Here is a 16,133-nt window from a genome sequence, read left to right as displayed (position 1 = left end):
GAAGATAAGAGTAACAGAAAATAACAGTCGTTAGCACAGAAGAGCGAAACCATGCGAGAGCAACACCCCCTCCCCCACCTTCTTCTTTAGGAATGTAGTAGCATATTGGACTTTGTGTCTGATTTAACAAGGATAGTTAAAAGAAATAAGACACATATTTTCTTTATGAGTCTGACACTTTCTCTTCTGTTCAGTGACACAAAAAAGAGCTCAATAATGTATGCATAGTAGTATTAACCTTAATTGTTGCGTTTTGAAAGATGATGATGAAGAAATGGCTATCAAATATCAGTCTGATCCTGAACTATGAAGATCCAGCTGAACAGCCTGCATCCTCTTCTAGATCTCTAAAAAGGAGCGAACAGCATCATTCAGTATTTGTTTCACCATCAATATACAATTACTGACAGATATTCAATCCTCTGACTCACCTTCAGAGGTGGTGCAGATGAAGTTGAGTCTCTGATCCTCTGGCAGACTGACCCACTTCTTACTTCCAGACTGCACCGCTCCTGTTCTTTCTCCTCCACTGCAGTCTTCCACCCCTGTCCCGTTCCCCAGAGCCCAGTTCTGGTAGCACATGGTCGATCCACTCACCCAGAACCAGACGTTCTGAGCACAGGTGTGACGCAGACCCATCCACACATTAGCAGTGGAGGCATAATAAACAGCTGTTTCCACCCAGTGCTGAATTTCCTCAGTGTGAACAGAGACCAGATCCACATGATTCTCTCTGCAGTATCTCAGAGCTTCTCTCCACGTCTTCTGCTCTTTAATCAGGATGAGTGGAATCTCTAATGAAGGGTGAGAATAGAGAGTTAACCAATATTTTAAATCATTCAGTTATTTTTGTGCTTTATTTCTTCGAAATATTATACAGGTAGTTGTGTTTCTATCTGTTTCTTTGTTTGATTGAGTCTCTGTATAAATTCACTATTCTGATCTATTTTAAAGCACTGAGTCAGTGTAACTGCTTCAAACACAGATATTAGAAGTGAATGAACTGGATGTGTAACAGATGTACTGCAGTTCATCATCTTTTATTATTCACCTTCATAGCAGACAGATGGTTTTAAGGTACTGCAGCTTGCATCATTCCACTTGTATACATCTTCACTCCATAATTCTCCACAGTTTTCAGTGCCACCATCGTTCGGTTCTCCAACTTTCCAGTTGCTGTATGAGAAGTTACCCCCATCTGACCACATCCAGCACTTAAAGACAAATTAATACCTGATCAGTAAATCTTTTCTGAATTCATTACTCATTATTATACCAAATAATCATTCTTACAGTCATATGGGGATTTTATCTCATATTAAACAAAGACAGGAAACACAATGAAAATAAACAAGAATAAAGACAAGAAAAAACAACATATTTCTCTATATTTGCTGTATCTTAGGAGATACTTCTCCTGATCCAAGGCTCGGGATAGCATACCCGGTTGACTCCCCCTGACGGCGGCCCCGCAGCAGCTCCTTGGTAACACTAGAAATGTTTGAGAGAAAAGCTATGTAAAGAGAACATACAATAAACTCTTATATTAAATTGAATCATGTTTAGATAATTAAATAATAGTCTAGGATTGTTCCAGAACAGCTCTTTACAACAAAAATCACTAGAAGTCACTGTCACTAATGCAAAGTACATGTACTTCTGCATATGAAGATGCGTAATTTACTTAAAAATGTGGTTAAAAATGCATCAAATATTTTGTATTATTATTTGTGCATTATTTTAAATATATAAATAAACAATTAAATGTAGCTATAAGTCTTTAGTAAAGCAATAAGGGTGAAATTTAACAATTTAGACAGTAACATATAAGAACTACATAAAAGCAAACAGACGTCAAGAGACACTTAATCATCTGCTATGGCATTTATTATATTAACAGTTAACAGTTACTAACTGAAATAGGTTTAGGAGAGATTTACAAAGCCTACATATCAAACAGGTTCATGAATTGTTCTCTCATTCCTGCTTACAGTGTTGTCCGCATTTTCTTTCTGTCTCAGTCCAATCCAGAAATGGCCTGTTTTCCCGTTGAGAAAAGCTATCACAGCGTCCATTTCCTCTTGGGTCTCAATAGTGACCAGGTCAGTGAAATTCTCTCTGCAGTATTTCAGAGCATCGGTCCAGTTCTTATATTCATTCACCACATGAAACTGACGAGTCCCACAGAAGGAGAGAGTCCACAGAGCTGTAGAGATGAAAGCTCTCATCAGCATGACAGTACAGGAATGAAGCAGCAGAGAGTTTTACAGATGATCATGAAGCTACACTGACCTGAGAAAAGCAGGATCAGATACAGAGCTGAACTCATGACTGTGGAGAACAAGAGAGACACAGTTCACACATTAAACACCTCAACAGTCTTTACTACCAGCACATTAGATCATGCTGTGTAAGAGACATTACATTTAGTTACAGTAACTTGAACCACTTAAAGCCTCAATCAGGGATCTGAGAAGAACAGAAAGACTCTAGATTGAGAGCTCTTTAAAGAAAGAAAAGGTGATGCATTTTCGGTTTTAAAATTCTAAATGGAAAAAACAACATATCACACACAAAAAACATTTTTTTATTTGAAAACAGCAGATATAAAACTTAAATTTTAGCTTTAAGTGGAACAGAAGAGTTGTGTTGACTAAATGTATGTGAATGTTTTCCTCTGTAGTATCAGTAGGAAAATGCTGTGATCATTGCAGTTGACATAAAAGTACTATGAGACTGACTTTAAAAACAATTTAATTTTAACATTTTATTGTAATACTAATGTATGAATAGCAAAGGTGGCAGAAGTACACAAATCCCTTACTTAAGTAAAAGTACTAGCAATCCAGTAAAAAATGTACTTAAAGTAAAAAAGTTAAATCATTTCTTTAAAAATAATCTCTAATTCAATTATTTTGAAAAAAGTATCTTTCTGCTGAGAGTCACATCCATCAGACTGAGCACACATAATAGTTTATACTAGAACTGCGTGCATCATCCACAAAAATCCACTCATCTGTCCGTGCAGTCATCACCCTGCATATTCCAATGCTTCTCACTGATAACAAACAATAGCAACCAATCAGAAAGCTGGATTCACACACACAACCAACACTGTGGCACCTTCACTATAAAGCATTCTCACCACAGACACAACTTCTGCCCAAAGAAGATCACAAAACTCAGTTAACCATACAAACATACAAAGTTACCTGATAATTATCAAAGCCAGAATCACAGGTTACCCCCTCAGCAGGCAGATCCAAATGAAGACGACATTAAAGTTTAATCAAACAGCAATCTTTAAAAACCTAAACCCAATCATTGTAGGCAAAAGCATATTGACACAGCAGGCATGAAACATGTTTATGCTTTACATATGTCTTACCTGTAATGACTCGATGCACTGAAATGTCCGTACAGGCATCTGAACTTAACCAGAAACAATCATAGATTCACTTGCCCCCCCCAATCCATCAGCAAAATATGAAACAGCACAATTCCAGATAACGAAGACAGGAACATATTTTTATGTGTATAAACCTGTTGATTTTTCATGCACTGAAAATGTAGGATTAATAAAGATTAAATATGAGGCAGAATCTGATACCTGCCTCCTCATATGAGACAAAAGTCAAAAGGGAGGAGGCAGAGAAGGGGAGGAGATTTCAGAGAGGAATAAGGGGGGTGGGGTCCTGCACCAGTACAGGCTATATTGCAGAGGAGACTTCTGTGTAATTATAGATTTTTATCTTTTATTTTTATCTCTGTTACACATGCAGCAGAGTAGATAAACAAGCGGAGCTTCACAGGAAAATAAACACGAACGAACCACAGAACCCACAGGAGGAAGAGGTCAACCTCCAGAGAGAAGAATGACTCTTAATGGAAGGTGGAGATGAGCTGTGATGAGGCCGAAGAAATAGAAATAGAAATAAAAATAGAAATAGAAGACATCGTGAACAGATGAAATCCTTAGAACCTTGCTGGATATAACTAGTTCAGGTTTCACACAAAAAGCATAATTTCATAATTTCACACACACACACACTCAAAACAGATAAAGCAAGAAAAAGAAAAAAAAGGAAAGATTTGTTTAGAGAAAATATCAAATAAATTAGTATTAAAACATTATACACTAAAAATCTCCAGACCACCCCTCAGCAGTGGGCTAAATAATGGTTGGTCTCATCAAATTTGTAAATGAAATACAGCAATAATCAGCTCCAGTTTAAACTATCAAACTACAAAATAGAAGACTACATGCAAAATATGCAATATATGCAGCTGAAAGTGAGGAATCCAGTTAATCTGAAGTGCAAATAAAAAAAAACTCAGAACACTTAGACTGAGAAATATTTTCTTTGCATTGTCCACAGTTTGATCTGCTTTTAATGTCACTGTCCATGTGAATTACAAACAACCGATATATTCATACTAAAATAATCTGTAAGAAAATAATGAATATATGAGTTGGTTTTCCGGACAGGGATTAAACCTGGACCAAATTTTCCTTTGAGGAAGAATCTCAAGTCAGAATTCTGGGTAGTCCAAGACTAGGCTCAATCCTTGTTTGGTAAACCAACACTATAAGTACAGATTCACATCTTTTATCTCATGTTTTTCTTTAGAAAAATGAAACAGAAAACAAAAGAATATTTATTATTGTTTTCTAACCTGCAAATTAAGAACAAATCTCTTTACTCTGACTGGGTTAAAGCTCAATAACAGTGTTTAGAGTCTTAAAGCTGTTTCTTACCTGTTACTGCTGGTAAAGTTACTCTGTTAGCGTCTGTGTTTGTGTCTCCTGTTGTTTGTGTGACTAAAGAGGAAACTAAAGCCACTGTAACTCTTTCTTTGTCTCATGCTGCTCCAACTTTTCTTTGGATGATGATTTACATGAAAACTCACTGGAATTATGCAAATGAATGCTCATGAAGTAGATTCAAATTGTAATGGCGGTCAAAAGAAAATTCAAGTGAAGCCAGGATTGCACTCCAAGAACAGGTCTTCAGTAAACAAAGGGCACCTTAAAGTCTGTACTGTCACATACTGGTGGCCAGTGTAAGGGTTTGGGGGTGATGTGTTCCGTTCTTTGATAACCAAGAATAAAACACTCATTAACTCTTTTTGTCAATGCAGAGCAGTGTTGAAGCTCTAGGCACCTGTCTGGCTCTGATTGGAGCTGGTAACACGATACACTTAGGTGTTTGATTAAGCTTGGAGCTAAACTAAAGGTTGTTTCTCCAGGACTGAAACTCATCCCATTACTCTAAACCATTCTGTGCTGTGTGCTTTGAGTATTGGATTTCAGGAACACAATATTCAGTAGAACTGGGTGTGTCTGTTCCTCTCGCAAACCTGCATGTCAATAATGACCACAAGTCCACCTGCTTTGCATGATATTGTGTGTGAAAAACATTCACAGTAAGGATCCTCATGTTTCCATCACTTCATATAGTGCTCTCCACAAAAATTGGCACCCCTGATAAACATGAGCCAAATGGGCTGTAGAAATCATTATTTATTGCTTATCCTTTTGATCTTTTATTCAAAATATTAAAATCTGACCTTTATTTGAAACAGTGAAAAAAAAACCCAATGTATGTGTACCACAATTGTTGGCACTTTACATTTTTTTCCTGTAAATTCTAACTAAATTATGTTTCCATTCATATTTCATAGATTTTTTAATGTTTACCTAAACAATTGGGAACACTTATATGGTCACCTTTGACTTCCTGTTTCACTGGAGTATAAATGTGAGGTGACACACAGGCCAAATTCTCCGCTGGGAAGTGGACGTATATATGTGACCCCATGCACAGTGAGGAGGATGGTTCAAGTGGACAAAGAATCTCAAAGGATCTCAGCTGGGAAACTGCAGGCATTAATCTGGTCTTGGGGTCAGAATGTCTCCCAAACCACAATATAGGTTACCATAAGTTTTTTGGGGAGGTTGCCAGAAGAAAGCCTCTGAGTTTGTCAAGGACCAACAAACTCACGCACCTACAGTTTGCCAGACGTTCCTGAATCTTTCAGTGGGACCATGTTTGCTTTTTAGAAACAAACACCAGACGTGAGCCATGCAGAAAAGTACCTCATCTGTGATGAGGTACAATCATGTCAAAGCATCTTTGGTGTTGTTGGACTGTTTTGTTTTTCTAAAAACCCCGGATAACTTGAATAGAATAGAATTAAAAATTAGGACACTAAAGTGGCGTTAGAGGATAGAAGTCCAGTGGAACTAACAGTGTTTTAAACTGAGCTAAAAGCTGAACGTTTTCAGCCCAGTTTTGAAAGTGTCCAGTGTCTGAGCTCTTCTAATGCTCTCTGTCAACCAGTTCTATTCAAGAGCAGCATAGTAGCTAAATGCTGCTTCTCCATTTTAGTCTTCACCTTCAGCAGGACTAACTGACTAGTTTCTATTAATGTCTGAGTTCTGCTTGGCTCATATCGCTGCAACATATCAAATAAATGTGCTGCTCCTGCACCATTGAGTGATTTATAGTCCTGAAATAGCACCTTAAAGTCTGTACTGTCACATACTGGTGGCCAGTGTAAGGGTTTGGGGGTGATGTGTTCCGTTCTTTTACTCCTCGTGAGACTCTGGCAGCTGCATTTTAAAGCCACTGATGCTGTCTGATTGTTTTTTATTGGGAGTCCAGCAAAGCGAGCATTGCCGTCATCAGTCCTGCTAGAAATAAAGGTGTGGATGAGTTTCTCCAGGTCTGGTTTCATCAGAATATCTCTAATCTTGTTAATGTTAGGGTGATAAAATGTTGATTTAGTGACTGCTTTGACATGAAGCTAAAACTAACATCAGAGTCCATTAGCACACCAAGGTTATGTGCTAGTTCCTCGAGCACAGATAGGCAACTCATTGTGCCTCCCACAGTAAGAGATGTGCTCAAAGCACTTACACAGTGAATCAGGAAGACCATAGTTGTTTGGGGAGGAGGTAAACCTGAGTGTCATCTGCATAGCTGTAGTAAGAGCTGTGGTCAGATATACCCTAATATTTTAGGATTTGGCCAAGAGGAAAGATGTATAATTAAATAAGAGCGGCCCAAGAATAGAACCCTGGGGCACACCATATGTCATTGGCACACTGTCAGAAACATTATTTAAATAGTTCCTTCCTTGCAGTTATGAACAGAACAATTTTAGGACTGAGAGATTAACCAGGTTCTCAAGTGTATATCTGAGAATTTTATGGTCAGTGGTATCAAAGGCAGCACTGAGATCGATCAGAAGAGTCTGTATTTAAATGAATATGATTAGTAAACATAATTAGAGCTGTGTCGGTACTATGATTATGCTGAAATCCTGACTGAAATTTGTCTGATCAGCAATGTAACAACAGAAAGCATTAAATATGCTTAAAGACATTTATGCTTAAAGACAATTTTCTCAATGATTTATTCACTGAAAGGTAGCTTTGAAATAGGTCTGTAGCTCCTTGAGTTGCTTCTAGATTTTTCTTTTTTAAGATGGGCTTCAACTGTAGTTGTGAATGTGTTAGGAAGAACATCCTAAATGATTGAGATGTTTACGATCTGAAGTATTTCCACTGATATTGCGTGAAACACATTTTTTAAAATGTTCGTTGATAACTTGTTAAGACTGCAAGTGGATGATTTGAGATAACTCACTGTGTCCTTTAAAATTTCATTATGAATATGACGAAACTGGACTCTACATGGGCCGATCCGATCTCTTCACAAAGAGAGTGGGGGGGCCCCATCTTAAATCAGTCATACTGATAGGTCTTATGACAAGTGATAACCAAGAATAAAACACTCATTAACTCTTTTTGTCAATGCAGAGCAGTGATATGGAGACTTTGGCAATGTTTAAGCTCTAGGCACCTGTCTGGCTCTGATTGGAGCTGGTAACACAATACACTTAGGTGTTTGATTAAGCTTGGAGCCAAACTAAGGGCTGTTTCCCCAAGACTGTAACCCATCCCCCTCCTCTAAACCGTTCTGTGCTGTGTGCTTTGAGTATTGCATTTCAGGAACACATATTCAGTAGAACTGGGTGTGTCTGTCACTGGGTGTGTCGCAAACCTGCATGTCAATAATGACCACAAGTCCACCTGCTTTGCATGATATTGCGTGTGAAGAACATTCACAGTAAGGATCCTCATGTGTCCATCATCACCATGAGGTCATCTGCTTTGCATGTTGTTGTGGTGAAGAAACATTCACAGTTAGGATCCTCATGTTTCCATTACTTCATACAGTGCCCTCCACAAATATCGGCACCCCTGATAAACATGAAAAAAGGGGCTGTGAAAAACATCATTTATTGCTCATCTTTTTGGTACTTCATTCAAAATATTAACAAAAATCTGACCTTTATTTGAAACATTGAAATAAACCTTAACCTTATAATGAAATAAATATTTTTTCTCAAATCTATGTGTACCACAATTGTTGGCACTTTACATTTTTTCCTGTAAAATCTAACTAAATTATGTTTCCATTCATATTTTATATTTTTTAATGTTTACCTAAACAATTGGGAACACTTATATGGTCACCTTTGACTTCCTGTTTCACTGGAGTATAAATGCGAGTTGACACACAGGCCAAATTCTCTGCAATCCAGTGCACAGTAAACCCAGCTGGGACAAAATCATCTTCCACTGAGAGACTTACAACTAGATAAGGAAAGTTCTAGAAATTAGATCTGCCTTGCATTATTAATATATTGCTGCTGTTGGAATAAAACCTCTCCAATTTTTTTGTTTTTCAGTTTTTGACAATTTTAGAGAACCCCTTGCCCTATACATTTTATGTAAATTTCATGAAGGACCAAGAGAAATTACTTGAAGAAAAGTCTGGCTCCATTGACTTTCAGCTATGTTGTCCCTGACTTCATGGCCTGTGCTGAGCCATTGAGTAGCTCTATCACTATCTGCATCTTTAAAACTTGCAGCATCAGCAAGCTGGTCCACAAAAACTCATAATTTACACCAAGACAGCATCATGTTTACTATGATTGTTAAAATAGATGTTAGTGATTTACTTCAGAAAACTGCAGTATTTTAAAATTGAAGAAAATGTTTTGTCTGAATTGAAGACTTAGCTGAATGCAGGCCTGTGTGAAATTCAGTGTAACTGGGAAATCATGTACTCAGCGAACATACAAGATCATTGAGAATAACAGAAGAGCTTAACCCTCTCTGAATCAACTTGTATCTGATGGAAAGCAGCCAGAACAAAATTGTCTGTCTAGTTTCAAAATTTGACACCACAGTTTATTTATTTGTGCAAGCGCAGTAAAACAACAGTGACCTACAGCCTACAAATCAAAATACAAACAATACATTAAACTTAAGCAGTGTTAGAATGCTTCACAGGAGTTACAATTGACTTACAGGAGTTACCTTAATGATGTATCCCAAGATAAACCCAATATTTTGCAAATTCTTTGTCCATTAAACAAAAAAAGTTACCTCTATTTTTGTTAAGTGGAGAAATAATTTGAAAGTGTGAGCGAGGCCCTCTTGTCAATCAAACAGTGAAAATGCGATTGCGAACAGGATTGCAGTTGCATTTTCACTGTCAGTGAGGCACTTCCATCTATCAAACACTGTGGGCAGGATGTTGAGAGGGGCTTTTCAGTGCTGTGTGGTTCTTGAACAGAGCTAGATGCTTGTTTAATCCAATGCAGAGCTAGCAATAGCAACCGCTGCTGGTGATATTTCAACACTCGCTACCTAGGCCGGGGATAATTCTGTCCAAAGTCATTTTTGTGTCAAAGTGATTCTTGATGTTCTAGGAAAGCTCCCAGCTGCACAGACACCAACGTTGACTATAATGTACAAGTGTCAAGAATCTTTACCACAATTATTTATTTGACTGAACACAGAAGAACAGTAACCTACATTCTATAGTTCAAAAATAGAAATAAAACTAACAATTCATTACTTTAAACCTGCAATGCATTACTTTAGCCTATACAATGTAAAACAGGGGTTTAATAAAGGTTTATGTTCTTTGAAAAATATTGATATGTATAAGAATAAGAATGTTGGTATCACACACAGCAAGTTTAGAACACTGCATACAGATAAGATAAACAGCTCAGATACAATTTATAAACATTGTGAAAGTGAGAACATTTATCACTTACAAACTGTTTTGTGGGAATGGATTGATGTTTGATACAAAGATGAAAATAACAGTTATTAGCACAGAAGAGTGAAACCATGTGGGAACATCAGATTATATCCTATTAAAACATTAGATTTTTTCACCACTCCCACCTTTTTCTTTAGAAATTATCTAGCATGCTGTACTTTGTGTCTGATCTACCAAGAATAATTAAGAGAAATATCATACATTTCCATTATGAGACTAACTTTTTTCCCTCATTTTACTGGCATAAAAAGGAGCTGCCTTATTCAGTGATATATGAATATTTGTCTTATTAAACTGAATTGTTGTGTTTGAATGTTAAAGAACACATCAGAATCATCATGATGAAGAAATGGCTATCAAATATCATTATGATCCTGAACTGTGACGATCCAGTTGAACAGCCTGCATCCTCTTCTAGAGCTCTAAAAAGAAGCAAAAAATGTCCAGCAGTATTTGTTTCACCATCAATATTTAATTATGGACAGATATATAATCCTCTGTCTCACCCTCAACAGCGCAGATGAAGTTGAGTCTCTGATCCTCTGGCAGACTGACCCACTGCTTACTTCCAGACTGCATCGCTCCTGTTCTTTCTCCTCCACTGCAGTCTTCCACCCCTGTCCCGTTCCCCGGAGCCCAGTTCTGGTAGCAGATCGACACTCCACTCACCCAGAACCAGAAGCTCAGGGTGCAGGTGTGATGCAGACCCATCCACACATTAGCAGTGGAGGCATAATAAACAGCTGTTTCCACCCAGTGCTGAATTTCCTCAGTGTGAACAGAGACCAGATCCACATGATTCACTCTGCAGTATCTCAGAGCTTCTCTCCACGTCTTGGTCTGATTAATCAGGATGAGTGGAATCTCTGCAGAAGGGTTAGAACAAATATTTAAACATTACATCAAATATTTCAGTTATTTTTTGCCTTATTTCTTTAAAATATCATACAGTTAGCTGTGTTTCTATCTATGTGTTTCTGTGTTTGAGTCTTTATAAATTCACTATTCAGATCTACATTAAAGTACTGAGTCAGTGAAACTTAAACATTAAAAGTAACTGGAAAAATGTACTGGATGTGTAACAGATGAACTACAGTTCATCATCTTATATGACTCACTTTTATAGCAGACAGATGGATTTGTGTGACTGCAGCTTGCATCATTCCACCTGTAAGATTTATTACTCCATAATTCTCCACAGTTATCAGTGCCAGGGTTGTTTGGCTCATTACTGTTCCAGTTGCTGTATGAGAAGTTACTCCCATCTGACCAGATCCAGCACTAAAGACAAATTAATACCTGATCAGTAAATTTTTTCTGCATTCATTACTCAATATCATACTAAATAATCATTCTTACAGTCCTATGGGGATTTTAGTGAGTAGCTGTTGCATTGTGGGGCTTTATGGGGTCTGTGATATTGCAGGAGAGAGTTTGTAATTCAAATGAACAAACAAATTAATGAACAAATACTTTTTTCTGTTTTTCATGTGGTGGATTATTTTGATTATTTCAGGTATCCAAATTATAACACTGCAGAATATTGTTCTGGTTGGAGGTGACTGAGCCTAGTTACAGTTGCTAAGCCATGACTGGACAATCATTGTGGAGAGGAAGGGCTTTTTAGCGAAAGGTCCTCTTCTATTGATGTTTCAAATATTGCAGCACTAAACCTCTTCCACCAGCTGTGAAACTGACACTCGTTCATCTCAGTCATTTAAATAAAGACAGGAAATGCAATGAAAATAAACAAGAATAAAGAAAATATATAAAATGTATTTGTATCTGCTGTATCTTAGGAGATACTTCTCCGGATCCAAGGCTCAGGACAGCATACCCTATTGACCCCCCCTGTCGGCGGCCCAGCAGCAGCTCCTTGTAAACGCTAGAAATGTTTAAAAAGAAAAACTTTAGAAAGAACATAAAATAAACTCTTGTAATAAATTGGATTATTTTTAGATAATTAAATAAAAGTCTAGGATTCTTCTAGAACAGCTGGTTTCAACAAAAATCACTAGATGTCACTGTCACTAATACAGTGTACACATACTTTCTCATATGAAGAAGTTATTAACTATGTGAAATGTATTTAAACTTATGATTTAAAAATATATTAAAGACATTAATATTATTTGTGCAATATTTAAAATGAATAAATGAATAAACGTAGTTAAGTCTTTAGCAAGTAATACAAGTGAAATTTAGTTATATTCAGATGTATAAGAGCTACATAAAGCACACAGACAACAAGTGACACCTAATCATCTGTTTTTCATATTAACAGTTACTAACTGAAATAGATTCATGAATTGTTCTCTCTTTCCTGCTTACAGTGTTGTCCGCGTTTTCTTTCTGTCTCAGTCCAATCCAGAAATGGCCCGTTTTCCCATTGAGAAGAGCTGTCAGAGCGTCCATTTCCTCTTGGCTCTCAATGGTTACCAGGTCAGTGAATTTCTCTTTGCAGTATTTCTGAGCGTCAGTCCAGTTCTTATTTACGTTCACCACATGAAACTGACGAGTCCCACAGAAGGAGAGAGTCCACAGAGCTGTAGAGATGAAAGCTCTCATCAGCATGACAGTACAGTAATGAAGCAGCAGAGAGTTTTACAGATGATCATGAAGCTACACTGACCTGAGAAAAGCAGGATCAGATACAGAGCTGAACTCATGACTGTGGAGAACAAGAGAGACACAGTTCACACATTAAACACCTCAACAGTCTTTACTACCAGCACATCAAATCATGCTGTTTAAGTGACATTACATTTAGTTACAGTAACATGATCCAAAGCCCCAATCAGGGATCTGAGAAGAACAGAAAGGTTCTAGATTGAAAGCTCTTAATGAAAGAAATGATGATACATTTCTATTTTGAAATTCTGAATGAAGAAAACAACAATTATACTAAAAAACTTGTTAACAATGGATATAAATCTTTTATTTTAGGTTCAGTTGGAAAAGAAAAGCTGTCTTTACTAAGTGTATGTGAAGATGTTCCTCTGTAGTATCAATAGGAAAATGCTGTGAACAGTGTAGTTAACAGCATATAAAAAGTATTATTAGATTGTGACTTTAAAAACTACTTATTTTTAAACACTGTTTTTACAAGAACAGCATGTGTTAGTTCATATGATCAAGTACTACAGTAAATAGTAACGTATGAACTGTCTGGTCAGATACTGAACCTGTTTAATAAAGATTTTCCAGATACTGGAGGTTTATGCAGATTTTAAAGCCAGCAGGTGTACGTGATGTACGCTATTACCACTACCACAGTTGGACAAAGAAACACTGTGTTGTGTTTCTGTTGTGAGGATTTTATTTTGATAACAGAAATAATACAGCCTCTAGTTTTGGTTAGTGAGCTCCTGCTTCTTCCCTTCTCTCCTCACCTCCTCATATGAAAAGAATCTAAAAGATTAGCTGACTAGTAAACTGTGTGGATCATGCAGTGTGATGTTAGCAGTATGTGCATGAGTATAATTCACTCTAAAGTTGACCATCAACAAAGTATGATGCAGCACAATTCCAGCTAATGAACACAGGAACGTGTTTATAAAAACCTGGTGATTTTTCATGCACTTAAAAAATATAGGATTAATAAAGATTAATCATGAGGCCGAATCTGATACCTGCCTCCTCATATGAGACAAAATTCAAAAGGGAGGAGGCAGAGAAGAGGAGAAGATTTCAGAGAGGAATAAGGGGAAGGGGACGTCCCAAAATAAACTGATCTGAATTTTGAATATTTTTATTTCTCTTTCAAACAGGCAACAGAGTAGTCAAACAAACAGAGTACAAAATCACAGGAAAATAAACACAGTGTCGGTGAGGCAGATACCTGAGATAAAAACAGACAGCAGCTCCTGATAGAGACTGGAATAAATAACAAGAGCAAAGAACCACAGAACCCACAGGAGGAAGGGGTCTTTATGGAAGGTGGAGGTGGATAGGAGGCTTTTTTCCCCCCGACAACAGCGCTATGCTAAATAGATCTGTACTATGTAAAAAGATATTGGCCAGTGAATTCAATTCATCATGGACAAAGGGCTGCTGGCATGAACTCACGTAGCAAGTGTCAACAACCTCCCATCCGCAGTGCCATATTAACATGCCAACCTGCCAAAATTCCCTGCCACCCCTTTGCCACCTCTAGTAAAATTTTCTAGATCTGCCAAAAAAAATTGCCTGTGGTCTGTAATAAAAATCATATAGCAAATGCTATTGACAACCTAACTGACAACCGTGTCCCCCTTACTTTTAAAATGGCTGCTATGCCCCTGGGTGCAGCCTGTTAATAAACAGGTGATGCTAAGCTCTGATTGGCTGGTGTCTGACACCAAGAGAGATACCAGAATCATTAAATCATCTCTAGTTTAAACTAACAAACTACAAAATAGAAGACTATATGCACAGTTATGCAGTATGTGCAGCTGAAAGTGAGGAATCCAGTGAATCTGAAGCCCAAACAAGCACAAAACAATTAAATTGAGAAATATTTCCTTTTCAAAAGCATCTATATTGTCTACAGTTTGATCTGCTTTTAGTATCACTGTCCCTGTGAATTACAAACAACTGCTGCCTTTCTAATATTATAATCTTTAAGAAAATAATAAATGTATGGGTTGCTTTTCCAGACAGTATTAAACCTGGTCTGGACTAAATCTTCCTTTGAAGGAAGAATCACCATTCAGAATGCTGGGTAGTCCAGAACTAGGCTTAATCTCTGTTTGGTAATCCAACACTACAAGTACAACTTCACATGTTTTCTCTGGTGTTTTGCCCCAGTTACAGAAAATAACAGAATATTTATAATTGTTTTCTGAACTGCAAATTAAGAATAAAGTTAAGACAAAGTAAGTTAAAGCTCAGTCACAGTGTTTAGAGTCTTAAAGGTGCTTCTTACCTGTTACTGCTGGTAAAAATACTCTGTTAGTGTCTGCTTTTGTGTCTCCTGCTGTTTATTGTATGTAAGTAAAGAGGAAAGTACAGCCAGAACAACTCTCCTTGTTTGTGCTCCTCTACATTTTTATGATGATGATTTACATGAAGAATCATTAAACCAATGCAAATGAATGCACACACAGTAGATTCATATATTACACAAGAAGCAGACAACAGTCAGAAAGGAATACCAATGTTTATTTTTTTAACATTTTTTAACATCTCAAATATCTTTTCTCGGGAAGCAGTTCAATGCAGTGGCACCCAGTTTGTTGGAAATCAATGCAAATACAGAATGTCAAACAGAATTTAGAATGACAGGGTGAATGAGAGGAAAATACCAGGAGCTGGTGGAGGAGTGCTGGAGACAGGGCTGGTAGGCCTGGCCTATTGCCAGCCAGTAAAAGTAGAGTGTAGGGGCTTTGTAGGCTGCTCACTCTGCAAAGTTCTTGGTTTCAAAGACCAATAGATCCATCACAGAGGCTCCTGATACAGCCTCCAGATTGCTTTGGATTAGATTAGGAAGGATGATCTGTGGACCAGCACTGCTGGGACCCAGGCTGGAGACTGATCAACACCAGCCGGGTCACTTTTGTGAGGGGATCTGATGTTGAAACACCTGATGATCTCGAGTGATATCACTGATGATGTATCCCAGCACATCCTAAGGATGCAGTGTGCAGCTACTCACCACTTATTTAGACCAAAGCTACTAAAGATACGTTGTTCTTTCAGATTTTCAGTATCTGTACCAAGAGCCACTTGAAGTATATGAAGTAGAGCTCTTAAGTGAGATTGGTGGACCTTCTTCTGCGATTTATTCTTATTATATTCCGTTTTTTGCCTTTCTACTGTTTTCTCTTTACCCTCTCAGTAAATAGCTTAAGCCACAGTTGTTCTTTTTTCAGCTAAAGGATGTAACATGACAAAATATAATTAGGACTGCACTTTTATGTCACACTAGTTTTGAGGCAGCTGGTGTAAAACATTGCAGAGAATTTCAATTATGCTTAGTAATATGACTAATACATTAGT

The 16,133-nt window shown here is 37.4% G+C and overlaps 3 protein-coding genes across 5 annotated transcripts in view; all 3 read right to left on the bottom strand.

The window, feature by feature from the left end:
• Window positions 1–16,133, bottom strand: part of LOC118825974 (E3 ubiquitin-protein ligase TRIM39-like) — a 424,414-nt gene that overhangs the window by 296,891 nt on the left and 111,390 nt on the right. The window lies entirely within an intron of this gene.
• LOC118825990 (macrophage mannose receptor 1-like) lies at window positions 240–4,802 on the bottom strand. The gene is made up of 8 exons (XM_036596876.1): window positions 4,760–4,802; window positions 3,389–3,427; window positions 2,293–2,331; window positions 1,992–2,206; window positions 1,444–1,491; window positions 1,052–1,214; window positions 432–794; window positions 240–347 (listed from the first exon to the last, which is right to left on the bottom strand). The coding sequence occupies exons 3-8, from the start codon at window positions 2,327–2,329 to the stop codon at window positions 340–342; spliced, it is 834 nt and encodes a 277-aa protein (XP_036452769.1). The 5' UTR covers window positions 2,330–2,331; window positions 3,389–3,427; window positions 4,760–4,802; the 3' UTR covers window positions 240–339.
• LOC118825989 (C-type mannose receptor 2-like) lies at window positions 10,463–15,154 on the bottom strand. Of its 2 annotated transcripts, XM_036596874.1 has the most exons (7): window positions 15,061–15,154; window positions 12,787–12,825; window positions 12,486–12,700; window positions 11,992–12,039; window positions 11,273–11,435; window positions 10,661–11,020; window positions 10,463–10,576 (listed from the first exon to the last, which is right to left on the bottom strand). In XM_036596874.1, exons 2-7 carry the CDS (start codon window positions 12,821–12,823, stop codon window positions 10,569–10,571), a joined length of 831 nt encoding a protein of 276 aa, XP_036452767.1. In that variant the 5' UTR covers window positions 12,824–12,825; window positions 15,061–15,154; the 3' UTR covers window positions 10,463–10,568. The 2 variants fall into 2 exon arrangements, with proteins under 2 accessions (XP_036452767.1, XP_036452766.1); XM_036596873.1 differs by lacking the exon at window positions 10,463–10,576 and having other exon boundaries at window positions 10,586–11,020.

The sequence above is a fragment of the Colossoma macropomum genome, unplaced genomic scaffold (genome assembly GCF_904425465.1).
Source record: "Colossoma macropomum unplaced genomic scaffold, Colossoma_macropomum, whole genome shotgun sequence".
In the NCBI taxonomy this organism is placed as follows: domain Eukaryota; kingdom Metazoa; phylum Chordata; class Actinopteri; order Characiformes; family Serrasalmidae; genus Colossoma; species Colossoma macropomum.
The sequence above is the reverse complement of the archived record's forward strand: the minus strand, read 5'-3'. Positions and strand labels throughout refer to the sequence as shown.

Bases quoted from the DNA above. Each gene is read 5' to 3' on its own strand.
- LOC118825990 (XM_036596876.1), bottom strand. From the start codon at position 2,329: ATGAGTTCAGCTCTGTATCTGATCCTGCTTTTCTCAG. The intron at 2,207-2,292 runs GTCAGTGTAGCT...TCATCTCTACAG, and splicing joins TCTGATCCTGCTTTTCTCAG to CTCTGTGGACTCTCTCCTTC. The intron at 1,492-1,991 runs GTAAGCAGGAAT...AAACATTTCTAG, and splicing joins AAGAAAATGCGGACAACACT to TGTTACCAAGGAGCTGCTGC.
- LOC118825989 (XM_036596873.1), bottom strand. From the start codon at position 12,823: ATGAGTTCAGCTCTGTATCTGATCCTGCTTTTCTCAG. The intron at 11,436-11,991 runs GTATGCTGTCCT...ATTTGTCTTTAG, and splicing joins CGACAGGGGGGGTCAATAGG to TGCTGGATCTGGTCAGATGG. The intron at 11,021-11,272 runs GTGAGTCATATA...ACCCTTCTGCAG, and splicing joins TCCATCTGTCTGCTATAAAA to AGATTCCACTCATCCTGATT.